General features: G+C 36.9%; 1 protein-coding gene across 5 annotated transcripts in view; it reads right to left on the bottom strand.

Annotated features, from left to right (window-relative positions):
* Positions 1-592: 592 nt before the first annotated feature.
* Positions 593-17913, bottom strand: part of LOC5579155 (roquin-1) — an 85013-nt gene continuing 67692 nt past the window's right edge. For all 5 annotated transcript variants that reach the window (XM_021842949.1, XM_021842948.1, XM_021842950.1 and 2 more), the window contains one exon: positions 593-6957. In XM_021842949.1, coding sequence (XP_021698641.1) covers positions 6577-6957 — 381 coding nt within the window. In that variant the 3' untranslated portion in view covers positions 593-6576. The remainder of the gene's footprint in view (positions 6958-17913) is intronic.

Below are 17913 nucleotides of genomic sequence, written 5' to 3'. Positions count from 1 at the left end.
TTATTACCCTGTGACCCTTCTGATACAACTATGGTCGTAAAATCCATAATTCGAGAGGAACGCGTCCAAATTATCTTGCAGTGTACCGTTGTCTGTAATATCCATAAACGCAAAATTGTATCATGTCAATAAGAAATCCAGCAAACATGGGACATTTATGGGCAGCCCTGACTCAAAGTTCATGGGAAATATTTTCTTTCACGTGTGATTTCTGGCAACGTCGAACAAACTAATCGGATCGAACCAAGGGGAGGGGACAGAGACGCGACGAATGGGGAAATAAAATAAAAAACAACAACGAAAACATTCCAACATATAGACAGTATATTGAAAGCTTTACAAACCAGTAACCATAATCAATTAAAGATAAACAATAGGGAAATAAAAACGAGAAACCGAGTTTATTTTAATAACCTTATATTTTTGCTAGCCATTTTCTTTTTTGATTGTGGTATATTTTGCTCTCCAGCGGTATTAACATAGGAAAAAAATAGATTGTTTGTAGTAATAAGTTAAAAAATAATAATAATTATAATATCTGATAATGAAAAATAGTCGATAAGAAAAATGAGAACATTTTCATGCTTTCCACCTACTGTTGCAGTTGAATTTGTGGCTTTTCTTTAAAATGTATAGATATATTTAGTAATTATAATCTTCTAAAAAGAGAAAACATCATTTAAACAACAGAGCGTATAAATCTCATCGTGAACCGTTTGCTGCACTCGCTCCCTTTCAATTCACGACTGTCAGTATATTGCGGCGAACTTGGCGGTTAGGGAAAAACTAAGAGCGAAAAATATAAGCACTTTAAACGTCTGGAAGGGACTCTGTACAATTTGTTTAGCATAAAATCCTAGGGGATAAACAATATTACGACTCCAATCTCGGTGATTGATGTTCAACCTAGCCATTATTGTATCGCAATGTTGAGCGGGAAGAAAAAAATGAAAAGAAATTGTATGGAAACTGGATGAAAAAAATATTGGCAAACTCATGAAACAAGCCCAAACTTCGTACAGTGTGTTGCGGTTTCGCGTTGAAAAGATGTAAATATGCTTTGTATTGATTTTTTTTGTTTTAAAAGATTTTTCTTTTGTTTCATATATTCATTCTGACAATATTGCGATTTGCTATGGGTTCTTTTTTGTTTGATCTCACAATAATATATATCAAATGTTAACTGTTTCTTTTTTTCATCTCAGTAATCCTAATATATAATCAAATGTATATAGTTCTCATATCTCTCTTGCATTTATCTTTTATCTTTTTTTTTGCGATGGTTCAAATAATCAAAAATGCATACACACAGGCTTTCTTCAAATGTTATGATATACCTTATCCATTTTTTTCGCATTTCGGTATTGTTTTACTGCTATAATTTTTTTTAACATTTGTTTTAACTGTTTAATTTAGCATTAATAATGTTTTTAGTATTCCACTAGCTAAACGATTTAAGACTCAAAATCGGTTTAGTTGTGTTTAGTAGATACATTTTTTATGTTATGTCATAGTTTTTTTTATATTAGTAAGGATTTGCGTTATCCAAAAGTGTTTCACACTGATTTAACGTATTGGTATTCCCATCTTGCTGTTTAATGAACGTTGTTGATTGGATTCGATATTCTCATTCCACTGTTTACTGTTCTTCGTGTTGCTGCATCATCGATTGTTGCTTCCAGCTCTTGTATAGTTGTTTTCACCTAGTGCCGTAGTTAAAATTTCATTGCGTTTCTCCACTTTTCTTTCGTTTTGTTTGCTTGCTTTATAATAAACATAAATAATAATGAATGTAATTCATTCACGATGAACCCATTGGGTTTAAGAAAAACTGCACCACGTTTTAGTTCTCCGCCATTGCTGATTTCGTGTTTTTTTTTTTGGGTGCTTTAGGACATACGTTTGTTTGTAGGTGGTGTGGTTTTGCAATAGATTTGATCTTCCTTTGTAAGCGCTCTTAATATAAGAACGTTCAAAGCGAGTTGGAGGGTAGTGCTGCTGATGCTTTGACAGATCTTGCCCAATTGTTGCAGAATGCCAAAGTACCATTCTGGTATTTTGTCATAGTTATACTACTTCTTTTGAAATATGCTGTTCTTCTTGTTATGCCAAATGACCTTTATGCCTAACGGCCCTTTGGTAATTTGATTAATTTATGCCAAACGACTTCCCGCCAACTGACGTTCGATGCCATTTGGGGTAGCCCCGCCCTAAATCGTTATGTTTCAAGAGAATGTTATTTATTTCATTGATTTCTTGCGTGTTCAAAGGATTTCTAATAATTTTGAAGTTGCTGAATCCGATGCCGCTCTTAGAAATGTTTCAGTACGTCCTAATTTTTAATTACAGGTTACCAATGTTTTATAACATTTTGATTGTATTGATGTTTAAATGGGTTTTAAACTACATTATTCATTAAACTTTTGCAGAGTGTCCATTCAAAATCAGTTTTCCAATGCCCGGATTTTTCGCGGAGGAAGTAAAAAAAAACTGATTGACAAAATTATCCTACGGCTTTAAATTTTTGTATTATTTTCCTCATCTCATGATCATGAAATATTATTTTTAATAAAATTTATCAAACCCTGTGAGCTCAAAACGGTTTGAAAAAAAAAAAACGCTTTCTAATGTTTTACACAAAAAGGTATAAAATAATAATTGAAATATCCAAAAGACCGTCCACCCCCTAGAATTCAAAGGAAGTTGAGATTTTCATCAAATTTCTGCTCTGTGTATCTAAACTTCATGCCTCCGGAGTTAAGCGTTAGACATGGTCCCATGGCTGTTTCCTGGAGAAATTCTCGATCTGTCGAAACTCATGCAAGCAAAGATCTATTTAACAGAGATGATTTCTCAAAATACATTTTGTTGTTCTCCTTTGAAACTGGTTGCTACTTTTGACATTGACTTTAGTTGCATCTTCCAAGCATCTTTAAAAGGTTTGTTCAAGAATCTCGTCAAAAACTTATCAAAAAACTGGCCCAGACTACCTAAAGGATCTCATTATTTATTTATTCATCATAGATCATGTCATGAAATTTGTTTGGGATAATTGGCAGAAATCGCTATAAATCTTTAAAAATCTATACAGCCTTATCAGAACTTTGTCAAGATATCATTAAAATGATGAATTTAAATGAAAATCTAACAAGCATCTCGCTAAGAAACTTGCCAGGAATCCCATAGTACCTTTCTAGAAATGTTGCAAAGATCTTAATCGTTAAATGTCCCTCTAACAATTCACCAAAGATTAGTCATGATGCAAATACGAGTGACAGGCAGTTGTACAAATCCAGACATTTTTTTGCGAAATCTTTAGTGCTTTTTTTTCTTGTTGTGAAATTTCAGACAATACGGCTGAAAAAACTTCATGCCAAAGTGAATCATGAAAGTGTCCAAGTAGCTCTTCAGCTTACATGTACAATGATGTTGTGGATAACAATCATTAAAACACTAATCAAAGTCGTATGGAATACAAAACAAAAAACTTATTACAAGGCTGGCAACACTGCGTACATAGGCATAACCTTACCGCAAGTCGATCTAAAACCATTGCAAAAGAGAAATCTTAAATGTTAGCGAAAGGTAATTGCAATTGCAATTGTAAAGTGGCGCCTTCCATAGTTCTGTGGTTGAATGGCAACACTATTCCAGTGGATTCAAATAAATCTCAATAATTTGAAATCAAAATAAGATAGAAAACTTGAATTTCAAGTAATGATGAAGTGGATAATAAAAAATGAAGCTATAATCTAAGTCGTATTGAGTACAAAACAAATTTATTAGATAGCTAGCAGCACTGGTCGCATAGACTTAACTTTATTGCATGTCAGTCTGGAACCATTGAAAGACAGCGAATTCGAATATTAAGGAAAGTTAAATGAAGTGTTATACCATGTAGGTTTAACATCATACAGGGTAAATGTGATAAAAGTAATTTTGTAAACTACAACGCATCGAATAATTCCAAATTAAGCAACTAGGTTTTTGATGTCTGGGACAAAAAAAAGTTACGCTGTGCTTTTGTGTAACTAAAAACAAGTTTGCAAGAATCTCAAAATGGCTGTTACCACGGCCATTTTGCTTCATACTCGCATTCCAAGCGCACGGACATGATCCATGTAAAAGTGCGTGCAATGCACCATCACCTTAAGCGGTACCTATCGCCATACACTGATCCCTCACTAATCACATGCACTAAACCACACCAACACTACCGTAGTCTGTTCCCATCTTTGTCGTTGAATATACCTCTCGGAGAACAACATAGTGATTCAACAGCCCAAATTGTTTGTCATTTTGCGATAGTTTGCACAGTGGATCCTTTCAATATTCTTGTGTTCTGTGGGTTGTTACTTGTAGTGAAGATACTTTCTACATTGACTTGCAATTTGATTTCAGTTCATCATCTCTGTTATATATGCTGAAAGGATGCTGGCTCTTAATACGTTCCCTTGCTGTTCCCTATTTCAAAAACGCTTTTCATCCTAATTAGCGTTGGCGTAGTTACGCTTTTCATCCTAATTAGTCAAAAACGCATTCAACTGTCGAATGCTTTCAAATAACAGTATTTATCAACTCAGAAAACAAACCTACAATAGTACGTTTTTTTACGCTCGCTATAATATAACAATGATCATCCGCGCCTTTTACTAGCGAATAAAATAATCTTCTGTTGTTTGTAATTGTAATATGGTTACAGTTCTGTCCGAATACGGAACCACTAGATCAAATCGGTGACAAACACAATGATATTCTATCGTCGTTAAAAAGCAATCTCTTTTAAAACAAGAAACATTCCGTCTCAATCTCTTTCCGAAATTTATGTTTGCGTGTTCAATGATCTCAATAGTTCAATGTTAACCTTCGAAATGACCGTCTGGTTCTCCGTTTTAAGTTTCCTTCATAACACGAAATAGAATTTCGCGTTGCATCTAGTATATAAGAAACAAAAAAAAATAACGCTTAACTAACACTAGCAGTAAAGCCATCTACCGCTTGCATCATTGTTTGTAATTGTTTCTCTTTTTAATTTGTTTTTTTTTTGGACGTTAGAAATTCCGCGACGCTTTCCACTAACTCACCGTTGCACAAAGCAATATTAGGCGAATAATCTAAAATGAAATAATCAATCTGTTAAATGTTGTTGCCGGTGTTTTCGACGTTTGTAGATATTGAAAATCTATACAATGCGATTACGCACCGTAATCGACATAATCAGTTGAACTGTTCTACATTTAAAAAACAAAGACAGTTTGCTCTAAAAGGAAACAGTACATAAGTAATTTTGTTGCTAGTACTATGCTTAAACTATACGTGTTACTCGGTTAAAAATAAAAACATAGTTTTACTCTTGCTTTTACACAACCTGCCCACAAGTTATGTAAAAAAATTGAAATATACAATGATATAAAAGCCTACACATAAAATGTCGTATAAAAGATTGGAAACTAGACTAATCAATGAATTAAACTGACGAACGTTTCACAATAAAGGTTAATAATTGGCTAATATAAACATTTGATTGTTGATTTTTTTTTATGCTGAACAAAATATAATTTTCAATTATATTTTTACTGTTTTTAACACGAGAAATGAGCTAATTCTTTTGTAATAAGCTAAAACACGCATCAATTCATTTCTCGAAAGTATTTAGTTTAATTGTTTGAAGTTCCTAGCCGTTAATTCCATAAAGAATATGCATATATTATGAATAAGAATAATTGTTACAAATAACAAATAGCGATTTAAAGTTGATAATAGCAATGTAAACGTATAATAAATAGAATAATTATAATATTCAATTTGTAGTATAACCATCAATAATAATAATGAATCACCTTTTCCTGGTCTGTATCACGCTATCGGTTGCTTGGCTCCTTTTGAATTTTATGTTTCCCCTACTAGAACTCGTGAGTTGTTTCGTACACAGTTTGTCACTCCTTCTGCTTTCCCGTCCCAATTATCAGTGCACGACCCACTTTTGTTTAGGAAATATATATAATATGTATCAATATATTAGCTAGTCATCTTGAATTTGTTTCACATGATGCAATTTGTTGCTCCTCTGGTTCAGCTCAATCTAAATAGAGCATTTTTGTTTCGATCCGAAAAATATCTCTAAAACACACGTTTTCTGCAAAACAGAAAAGAAAAGTTTCTAAAACAAACATTGAATAGTATTAGCTTAGTAAGTGGCGCTCTGTCTAATCCTTCAGCGCACTGTATCCAACTGTTTCTGTCGTTATTTGTCGTTTCTACACGTGCCCCCAATGCATGCAAATGGGTGTCACCCTCAACAGGGCGACAAAAGCGTGTTTCAATCCCGCCACAATCTGGATCGTTTTCCTGTGTTAGTAATTTTTAAAATTTGAATCGATCTTGATTTCATTTAATGAAATGTTGCTCTCCGCTAAGTCTTAGTCTGATTTTTTTTGCGTCTACTACTCTGGAGCCTTATGAGCTTCAATACCAGCTCTTACTTTATCTACGCCTACACCTTAGCGACATTTATAGGAGATATTGATCACAATCAGTCAATGCGTGAGTGTGTGTTTTGTGTTAGTGTACACACATCTACACTCCGTTTTCGTCCAACTCTAGCTCGGATTCAAGACGGAGTGCTAACTCTCGCATATCGTCAGCGATTCCCGCTTCATAGGAATCCTCATTATTGTTACTATTGTTGCTATTAATGTTGCTAATGCTAGCGCTGGCTGTGCTGTTGTTCAGGATGGTATTGTTGCTATTGTTGGCACTAGCACTTCCACCGGTGCTGTTGCTGCCATGCACTCCTCCTACACCGACCACCAAATCGTTGCCATCGGAGCTCGGTTTCAGACCGGATAGGTCCAACAGGTTGTTCCACAGTGGCGCCATTCCCACTGACGACGATGAAGGCGTTGCTGCTGTCAACACGCTCGACACGGGCGACAAACCGCTCATTGTTTGCTGGGTCTGGGGAAGAAATTATAGATTTAGTTTTTTACATTTAATTTAAATTCATCGTACGAGCGAGAGAAATCTGTATATTTTGAAAGAACTCTTTTTATTAACCCCTCAAACGTTAGCATCGTTTTTGGTCCTTATTTTGTAACCTCAGTATCTTTTTTTTTTTGTTTTGATGCTTATTTTGAGAATCTGTGCCTATTGTGGTAAAAATGAAAAACGATGCTAAACGAAACGAAGACTGCATTTGTACTCATTTATTCGGTGATAAAAACGCCACCTGGAAGAGTTGGAGTGCGAAAAGATGAAGCAGCTGCATTGTTCGCAAGAAACGAGTAAGTTCTACCTATCTACCTAAGAGTGAGTTCTACAAGAATTAAAAAGAGGTGTTTTGACGTGAGGCGATTGAAAGGTGGAAGCAGCATTACGATGAACACCTGAATGGCGCAGAAGCGGAAGACCAAGCCAGCCGGAGGAATGGCTTCATCAGTACGGTGGATGACGGAGACGTGCAAATTTCCACAACAATGCTGAAGTTAATGATGCTATCAAACAGCTCATAAATAACAAAGCAGCTGGACATCCTTCCCCGGATGTGGGGGGGGGGACTTATTAAAGTGGGGTCGCACAGGTTGTCTAGTTGGCTGCACCGATTGATAACCAGGATCTGGGATACTGAACAGCTACCGAAGGAGTGGAAGGAGGGAGTAATATACGCAATATACCAAAAGGGTGACCAGTTAGAATATGAGTCCTATAGAGCGATCACCATTCATCACGCAGCCTATAAAGTGCTTTCCCAGATCATCTTTTGCCGTCTATCACCAGTATCAAGCAGATTTGTGGGAAGTTATCAAAACGGTTTCGTGAACGGGCTGTCGACAACGGATCAAATCTTCACGTTACGGCCAGGCATTGCCGAATTCGTTCTCAATTGCTTCTGCATCGGTTCATGATCGGCAGCTTAATAAACAGCAGCGTCGAAGGAGAGCCCCAAAAAGAGAACGATGATAAAACCCATTTTTCTCGCTTATTTTACATTGGGGGTAGGTGTTTTACTTTACTGGCATGATAATCAAACTCCAAACTATAGTACTATTGCCCTCAGGTTTAGAGCTTGTTTAGATGGGTTTTATCATGCACTGTTATCCCCCCGATATAATCAGAGTTGTAGCAGGCGACGATAAACAGACTCTCATGATGTGCAGCGGATCATTATTGTTACAGAGAGCGATTAGTGAGGGATACTTTCAATTTTCTCAGAATTCATCCCCTTGGTTTGGTCCTCCAAAAATGTCGCGAATATCAAGTTACTACGCACCACCTATTCATCGATTTTGAAGCGGCCTACAATCGACCGCGAAAAGCTATGGGAAATTATGGACGAGAATGGGTTTCCCAGGAAACTGACTAGGCTTCTCAGGGCCCGTGTAATGATAAACGGAGATGAGTTCGAGGTGGTGGATGAATTTGTCTACCTCGGATCATTGGTAATGTCGGATAACAAATGCAGCAGAGACATTTGAAGACGTATCATTGCCGTGAATGGTGCATACTACGGACTTCACAAGTAGTTGCGGTCTGGTAAACTTCACCTCCGTACTAAATGTACCATGTACAAGACGCTGATAAGACCGGTGGTCCTCTACGGCCATAAGAGTGAGATGCTCGAAGAGGACCTGCAAGCGCTAGGAGTTTTCAAACGACGTGTGCTTAGTACGATATTATCAGTTTTTACCGCAAGAAAAAGCCAATTATCTTCAACTATACCATTGATGATCTGCCACTACATCGTGTAGATACTATCCGGGACCTAGGTATCACATTAGATTCAACTCTAACTTTTAAGCCCCATTATCTGGACACTATCGCCAAAACTTATAAACAGCTCGGATTTATTTTCGAAATTCAATGGAGAAGCAGCCATGGACCGAGTCGATATAGAAGGGACCATCGAGTTTCAGAACCCAAAACCATTGCGATCTAAGGGACCATCGAGTTAGCCATGAAAACCAACTTTCACTATGGACCTATGGACCTATGCACGGGTTCACTATTTGACGTTTTAGCGGTGCCGTGTTATTTACGTTACCATGGAAACTAGTGAATTCGGCACCGCCCAAACGTCAAATGAGTGAACTCGTGCATCGGTCCATTGACGTTTTAGCGGTGCCGTGTTATTCATGTGACCATTGAAACCAGCGAAACATCAAATTAGTGAACTCGTGCATCGGTCCATGGTTCTCTAACTCGATATCGAGATACGGTATATCGAGTAAGGGTGAGTTGACTGTATAACAGGGGAGTTCACGCATCTTAGTGTGCTGCAATTCAAAATGTACACGAATGGACCAATGCACGAGTTCACTATTTGACGTTTTAGCGGTGCCGTCTTATTTATGTGACCATGGAAACCAGTGAATTCGGCACCGCTCAAACGTCAAATTAGTGAACTCGTGCATTGGTTCATTGATCGAACTTTCAGAACGAATGTTTTTTTGGTTCTCTAGAAAAAAAAATATGATGTGGCTTCGGAGAATCTTCACCTTTATTAACAAGAACACATCGATATGTGAAGATGTCGAGATATGAAGAGGATTGAAGCATCTTGATGGATGAATGTGAGGTAATGGAAAGGTGGAATTAGCCCTCCGCTAAACATTTAGTAAAAAAAAGAGTTTCGATGAAGCATTGTCGGATACGTGGAACGGAGTTCAAGAAACGATTGCACACTGGGCCAGGAGCTGAATTTAGCCAAAACCTCTAGCGCTTAAGAAGTGCATTTTTTCGGGTTGGTGACAAAGGAGACTTATCTTGGATTTATTTGTTCTTTAACCCAAGATCAGTCACATGCGTGTACTGAGTACACGCACCCTGAGGAAGGGTCGCTTTTTATACACAACACGAGTGAGATGGTGCTGGAGATAGCTGAATGCGCGACCGCTCTTGAGTTAATTTGATGATAAAAGTTAGTTGGAAATTTCGCCGTATATGTGGCGCTACTATGCAATCTTTTTTATTTCGCTTCCTATAGATTTTGAGTCTTTGATAAAGTTTTAGAACGTGTAAAAATACAAGTTGCCAAAGATTCTAAAGTTCTAGGACTTCAAATAACAAACTTATGGTGAAAAAATGTGAAAATCGCTTAAATTTGTCTTCTTTATATAGGGTGCAGAACCACTTGGGCACTTCCAAGATTCACTTTGGCATAGGGGGTTTTTCTTGGCCGAATTTTCAATAAGAACCCAGACAACCAGAAATCGCATGAAAGTGCACGTTACAACTCGTTTATTCATACTAATTACATCAAACCCGCAAAACACCGTGGATAAACTCGTCAAATTGATGAGTTTCCTCGCATAAAACACTTCTTTTCTGAGTTTATTTGTACATATTGTTTTTTCTCGCACACTCGTACAAAGTAAGTCGGATCAATCCGTAGCAGCTGTCAAATCAACATTTGTTATCATAAGTTAAGTCGCATAACATCACAGGTTTGTTCGGTAGAAAATTTATACACTCGCATTGTATGTTATAATTCATCACATAATAAATGCACGCATATCGCCTCCACTTTTGTACGTAGAAGGCCTTTTCGCGACATCTTATAAGTGAAACTTTGCACATACAAAGCCTCCAGGTGATTTCGTTATACGTACATTTTGGTTGTCTGGGAAGCGCTTCAGTACGACGCATATTGTGACCAAATATGAGATCTGTAGCTTTTCAAAAACCTCACTGCCAAAGTGAATCTAAAGTTGCAAGAATAAAATCCGGCTCCTTAAATAGAATAGATTTGTTTGTTATTTGAAGTCCCAGAACTGTAGCGACTTCGACAACTTGTCGTATTTTTACACATTCTAAAACTTTTCCAAAAACGCAAAAGCTCTTGGAATTGAAATAACAATAAGTTTGCATCACAGCGCCACCTATGCGACGAAATTTCCAACTAACTTTTATCATCAAATTAAAGAACAAATAAATCCAAGATAAGTCTCCTTTGTCACCAACTCGAAAAAATGCACTTCTTAAGCGCTAGAGATTTTGTCTGGCTAAATTCTGCTCCTGGCCCAGTGTGGATTGGTTTGACGAGGAGTGCCAAGAGGTTTTGGAGGAGAAGAATGCATCGCGGGCTGCAGTGCTGCAGCATGGTACGCGGCAAAACGTGGAACGATACAGACTGAAGCGAAAACAAGTAACCAATAGGCGGGTTAGATAAAAAGCGCGGCCTGGAAGAGGTGGAATGCCAACAGATGGAGTTGCTATGCCGTTCTCAAGAAACGCGGAGGTTCTATCAGAAGCTCAACGCATCCCGCTAAGGCTTCATGCCGCGAGCTGAAATGTGCAGGGATAAGAATGGGAGCATTTTGATGGGTGGACGCTAGATGATCGAAAGGTGGAAGCAGCACTACGATGAACACTGCAGAGAACACAGGCACAGAAGATCAGGACAGCGAAGATGATGGCTACGTCAGCACTGCGGACAGTGAAAACCAACCAGCTCCCACGATGGGGGGAGTAAAGGTGATTATAAAACGAAGGTAAATTTTGAATTTTCAAGTGCACACGACTGGAGAATCTGACAACAGTTTGCGTTGAAAATCAATCAAATTACTTGCTTGCTGGTGGTGACCAATGGGATAAATTGTCAACGCGGAGCGCTGTTTGGTTCTCAAGTCTTATGCTCTTGAAAATTTGTGGTGTGGCTTCGTTCTATAATCACCTTAACGAGGCCATTCAACAGTTCAAGAACAACAAAGCCGCTGGCAAGGATGGCATCGGAGCCGAACTCATCAAGATGGACCCGGAGAAGTTGGTCGCTTGTCTGCATCGGCTGATAGTCAGAATCTGGGAGACGAAGTAGCTACCGGAGGAGTAGAAGCAAGGCGTTATATGCCCTATCTACAAAAAATGCGACTAACTGGAGTGTGAAAATTATTGTGCAATCGCTATCCTAAACGCCGCCTACAAAGTGCTATTGCAGATTATTTTCCGTCGTCTATCACCTATAGCAAACGAGTTCGTGGGAAGTTATCAAGCCGGTTTCATCGACGGCCGCTTGACAAAACTGCCGTGAGTACCAGTTCTCTACGCACAACCTGTTGAACGATTTCAAAGCGACATAGTATTGAACGTGTAGAGCTATGGAAGATCATGAACGAGATAGGCTTTCCCGTGATCTGCGTGAAGATCTCGGGCGAACACTCCAGTTCGTTCGGATCCCGCCGGGAACTACCGTGGACGTACCATATTTGACGCGGTTAAGAAAATTCTAAATTCAAACTCTTGTCAAATCGTCTAAATCTTTCCGATTTTGTTGAAATTTGAACATATGCTAGCTCAACTATTATAGAATTAAGGAAAAATCAGTAGAAAAATATGAAATGTTTTTTTCTTTATGTTTGATTGACTTTTTGTGGAACACATTAGGTTCCTTAATTGACGCATCAATTCTTCAATGTGCCTAATTTGACGCACTATGTTCCTTATTTGACGCACTTACAAATAATTGCTAAAGTTTAAAATATACAAGAGTTTCAGTATTCAATAGTTCAATTAATTGAAAAAAGCGCTTTAGAGTGGACATAAAAGTTAGAACCTTTGGAAAACGTTTTGAATGACGTCATCCGGTAGTACTTTTGCTATGCGTTTAGTTAGTGTAGATAATAAAACCGGCGATTGAGTTCAACCCATAGTTAAGCATTATTGTTTAGTTTAATGAATTTTCGTCGCGATATCAGACAAGGGCAAGGTTTGAAAACTACGTTGCGCTGGAACGGGGAAGGTAGTTGCAAACAAATTGGACAAATTGGTCAAAAAATAGAACGAAAACAACCGGTTCCAAATATGTCCGTATGAGATCTTCGTTACTTATAACACGTGAACTACGCCTACTTGTCCCATAGTCTATGTCACCCATATGGACCGCGGGACAAATATGCGTAGAACTAACGGCAGTATAGGCCTCGAAATAGATCGAGAACCATATATGGGGTCTTCCATAAAGTACGTCATGTTATTAGGGGGTAGGAGATGTTCTACCTTCACTTTCAATTCAATTTTTCGAATTTTTCTTCTATTCAAGATGTGACGAATCATATAAGTTTTTTTAAGGCTCCATATAAAAAGCGTGACGTAGGGCGGATGGGCGGGGTTTTTCTAGAAAATGGTATTTTTTGTGACACGTAACTCATGGACACCCCCTATTGTAGAAATTATACGAAACAAACCATTGAACCTACACCTCACCTCCTGGAGCATTTATTGAAGCTTCCTTAAAACATTAGGGGACGTCCATAAACCGCGATAAATTGTTCAATTTTCAACCCCTCTCAACCTTGGCCACATTTATTTTATGAAAAGTGCACATATTTTGTATGAATCGTTGCGTTTCCCTGAACCTTCTCCTCTTCCTAAAAACGTGACGTAATCTATGGATGACCCTTTACATGTGATTACATAAAACATTGGGTTGTTCAGCGGACGGTTTTTTTAATGCCATTACCATAAATATTTCTTTTCCTATTTTCGATTCAACAAAACATGCTGAACAAAATAGCAAATAATTAGGAACATTGTGTGCCTAATTTGACGCACAAGATTTTCATACAAAAATATGTCTTAAACCTTAAAAATAGAAAAATTTTGACATCAATTTATGAATAAAAGAATATTACTGACTGTTGTTGATGATATTGCTGTAAAACAGCACAATATTTTCATGAAAAATGTTTAACAATATTTAGCACATTCCCTAAGGAATGAAAAAATTGACGCACTTGTCGGATGCATTTTCAAATAATGTTTATTGTTGATACTATTTCAAAGCGTGGTGGGAACCCCTGTAATGGGAAAACCTATAGGGCAGGGGTTACCAACACACTTTTTCAGGGTCGTTCACAATAGTTTTCTCCCGGACAATCTTACCTTTTATACTTGGTGACAAAGCGGACAATACAATAACAAAATGGCGGAAACAAGATTTTCTTTAAACAAAGTAAACTGAAACAATAGTTAGGGTTTAGCTGGCCTTACAATTTTATTAAAAAATGTTAAATTTTTCGTGCACTATTTTTGTTCATTTTATTTGCTTCTTTGTTACAAATTTGGGAGCTCACCGTTGCGGCCGGTTGAAACGTTGGTCGACATGCTGGAATCCAAGGGGGGGGGGGGGTAATCTTCTCGCACTAGCTGGATCGTCTGCTTCACTCTTCTTTTTCTTCTTCTTCTACTTCATCTTCTCATTATGTTCCCACTCTTAACAAGGGAATCACTTCACAGACGGTTTGGCCAGTGTAGCGAAGGCCACAGTTCCGAGTCCGGGGAGTGGTACCGATCGCGCGCGCACTCTACGTCGTGGTCTTCATCAAGCGAGCTTGCACCATTTTGAGCAGGACAGTATCAGTCTTTTCGTAATACCACTTAACAATATTCCTGTCCGCTCGACCACTATTGTTCACTGCAGTTTATGTCCATTGTCAATGTCATTCACCACTTGCTCGCTTGATTTTCTGTCGTACGTTTTTTTTTGATCACTGTGATTCTAACGCGATTGGGATTTACTTTTCTAATTATAGGTGCACATTCCTCAACCGTTCGTGGTGATTTTCACTAATGATCCGTACTAATAAGCTTTTAAGGTGTTTTAATTTTAATGGTATTTTAGCTGATTTTAATTTCACCTTTTAGTCCGTAAGTTTTACTATAGATTTAGGATTTAGTTTTAGATTTTATCCACTGACTTTCACTTACGCGGAACTACTACGGTTAGTTTAAATGACGAACTAAACCGTGAACCGTCTCTATCTTCACTCCTCCGGACTTTGTTCAATATAAGAGAGCGCACCCTATTTCGAGTACGCTATTTATAGTCCATGACGATCTAGCATTTCATGGTCAAGGTCTAGACGATCATGATGACGATGACATACGTGGACACGAAGAAGGACGAACGATGACAGTTGATCGGCAAAAACTTACACTCTAAATGGGGCTTGGTTGATATCCTATACTAAATTACACACTTACTCCGACAAAACTGGCTGCATGCTTTGCCTTAACAAAATTCAAATTCCCTGCTACTTGTTTCCGCATAATTTAATAATCAAATATATGAATGTAAATAAATATTCTGAATAAATAAATAAATGAATATATTCGTGTAAATAAACAATCTGAGTAAATAAATAATCTATGTAAATAATAATGTAAATATATATTCGAAATAATGTAAATAATCTAATTAATGAATGAATAAATAAATAAATAAATAAATAAATAAATAAATAGGTAAATAAATAAATAAATCTTAACTACGATCGGAGTAAGGTAACAAACAAAAATAAATATTTTTCTGAAAGACATCAACCAAGAGACTACTAAATACAAAATAAACGTCACTCAAACACTAATTGAAGCGGAGACAGACATTTATTTCACATTTAGACATTTAAATTTTTAAGACAGCACAAAACATATATTACATCATATTGTTACTAAACCTCTAACTCGCTTTCTCACCAAGTATTTTATTGTGACCCGAAATGAACGGTCACATTGTTTGCCTATTTTTACTCAAAAATAAACTTTTTTTTATTGAAATCTTACAATAACATGTAAATGAAGATTTAGGAATAAATTTTTGAATGCTATTCTGAACTAGAATAAATTTATAATCAAAATAATTAGAAAATGCGTCAAGTTTGGACCCGCGTCAAATATGGTACGTTCACGGTACGACAAGATGATGGACTTTCGTGCTTGCTGTTCTATATTACGTTTGAAGGTGTCATGTGGAGAGCCGGACTTTATAGTCATGGTGGTTGACATGACATAGAAAAATTATATTTTTTTCAAAAACCATTCATTCATTTGTAAACATTATAATAAAATGTAAACAGTTGTAGTCCTGTAAACATTCATAATATTTTTAGCAATTTTATAATCTCTTTCAATATCACAGTCAGGTTAGATTTTGAAAATTGAAGTCTTTTTCCGACTGCATCATCATTAAAAAATGATGCTAACACACCATGATATATAAACGTTTTCGTTGTTTATATAACTATTTAGCGTTAGATGTTGTCGTTAGAGTTGCTAAAGAATGTCTGGTCAGAACAGTTTCATTCTCAGAGCTAACTACCGTGGACGTACCATATTTGACGCGGTTAAGAAAATTCTAAATTCAAACACTTGTCAAATCGTGTAAATCTATCCGATTTTGTTGAAATTTGAATTTATGCTTGCTCAACTATTATAGAATTAGGGAAAAATCAGTAAAAAATATTAAACAATTTTTTCTTCATGTTTGATTGACTTTTTGTGGAACACATTAGGTTCCTTAATTAACGCATCAATTCTTCAATGTGCCTAATTTGACGCACTATGTTCCTTATTTGACGCACTTACAAATAATTGCTCAAGTTTAAAATATACAACAGTTTCAGTATTCAATAGTTCAATTAATTGAAAAAAGCGTTTTAGAGAGGACATAAAAGTTAGAACCTTTGAAAAAAGTTTTGAATGACGTCATCCGGTAGTCACTTTTGTTATGCGTTTAGTTAGTGTAGAAAATAAAACCGGCGATTGAGTTCAATCCATAGTTAAGCATTATTGTTTAGTTTGATGTATTTTCGTCGTGATCAAACAAGGGAAAGGTTTGAAAACTACGTTGCGCTGGAACGGGGAAGGTAGTTGCTAAAATAAGGACAAATTGGTCAAAAACTAGAACGAAAACAACCGGTTCCAAAAATGGCCGTTTGATAATCTTCGTTACTTATAACACGTGAACTACACCTACTTGTCCCATGTTCTATGTCACCCTTATGGACCGCGGAACAAATATGCGTAGAACCAACGGCAGTATAAGCCTCGAAATAGATCGAGAACCATACATTAATTTCTTTTTTTTTTTTTTTTTTTGTCGGTAGCGATAGGGGTAGTACTGGCACTCTTAATCTGCCCTAAGCTCCTTCCCAGCATTTGCTTTTATAAGCCTCTATTGCGTTCATCACACAGACGTTCCTAAGCAATGTTGCTCAAATGGTCACTGTGTACCCTAGCAGCAATCAGCCCTTACCGTAGTTTTGCAGTCTAGTAGTGCAGACTACTATCAAACTATGATAAGGCCTGAAACGCTACTAGAGTGGTTAAAGTGAAGAACGAAATAGTTTTATTAAAAGGTCCTCATTCCCCATTTCATTTCATCACTCATTATCGTCACTTTTGTTTTCGACACTATCACGTATATCACCGATTATCACTCATCAACTTTCGTAATACACTTCAGATATACTTTCCATTATATTACTTTTCACATCACACAAACTTCATATAAATTCATTGTTTTTACCATTTACAGTCCGTTAGCATTACTAAGTAATTAAAAGATATTCAATTAAATGTTTCATTATTTTTATTGCTGTAGAGTCATTACTATTCAAATTACAATTTAGCACTATCAAGAAAGTTACAGTAAAACAAAATTACTTCGATCCATTCTTCTGCACTCGCTGTCATTATTAACACTTTTATCATGCATGTTTGAAGAACTAGGCAATAATGTTTATATTCAGAGAAATGATTGCAAAATGTGTTATGGCATTTATTAAATTAGTAGAGTTCACATCATTATACATAATCATTATTTGTTAAAAATAAACAAAACTATCAGAATCACTTCCAATTTCATTTTCAAACTTTCATCACCATAGATTTTATTATAAAATCACTATTAGCACCCTTACAATCACTAAATTTAATAACAACGAGTGTTACGCGCAGTTCCACCAAACACCCATTCTTGTGTTGCATTATAAAACGATTGATCACACGTTAGCTTCGAAACTTAACAACCATTACTGATTAGTACAAAGGATGCTACAGCTCGTGTTGAACGAACTGAACCATCAACAACCAGCACTGGTTTATAAGTAACTAATGAGCCCTGGCGGTCCCTCCGTTCGA

This window comes from Aedes aegypti, chromosome 2 (assembly GCF_002204515.2).
Source record: "Aedes aegypti strain LVP_AGWG chromosome 2, AaegL5.0 Primary Assembly, whole genome shotgun sequence".
In the NCBI taxonomy this organism is placed as follows: domain Eukaryota; kingdom Metazoa; phylum Arthropoda; class Insecta; order Diptera; family Culicidae; genus Aedes; species Aedes aegypti.
The sequence above is the reverse complement of the archived record's forward strand: the minus strand, read 5'-3'. Positions and strand labels throughout refer to the sequence as shown.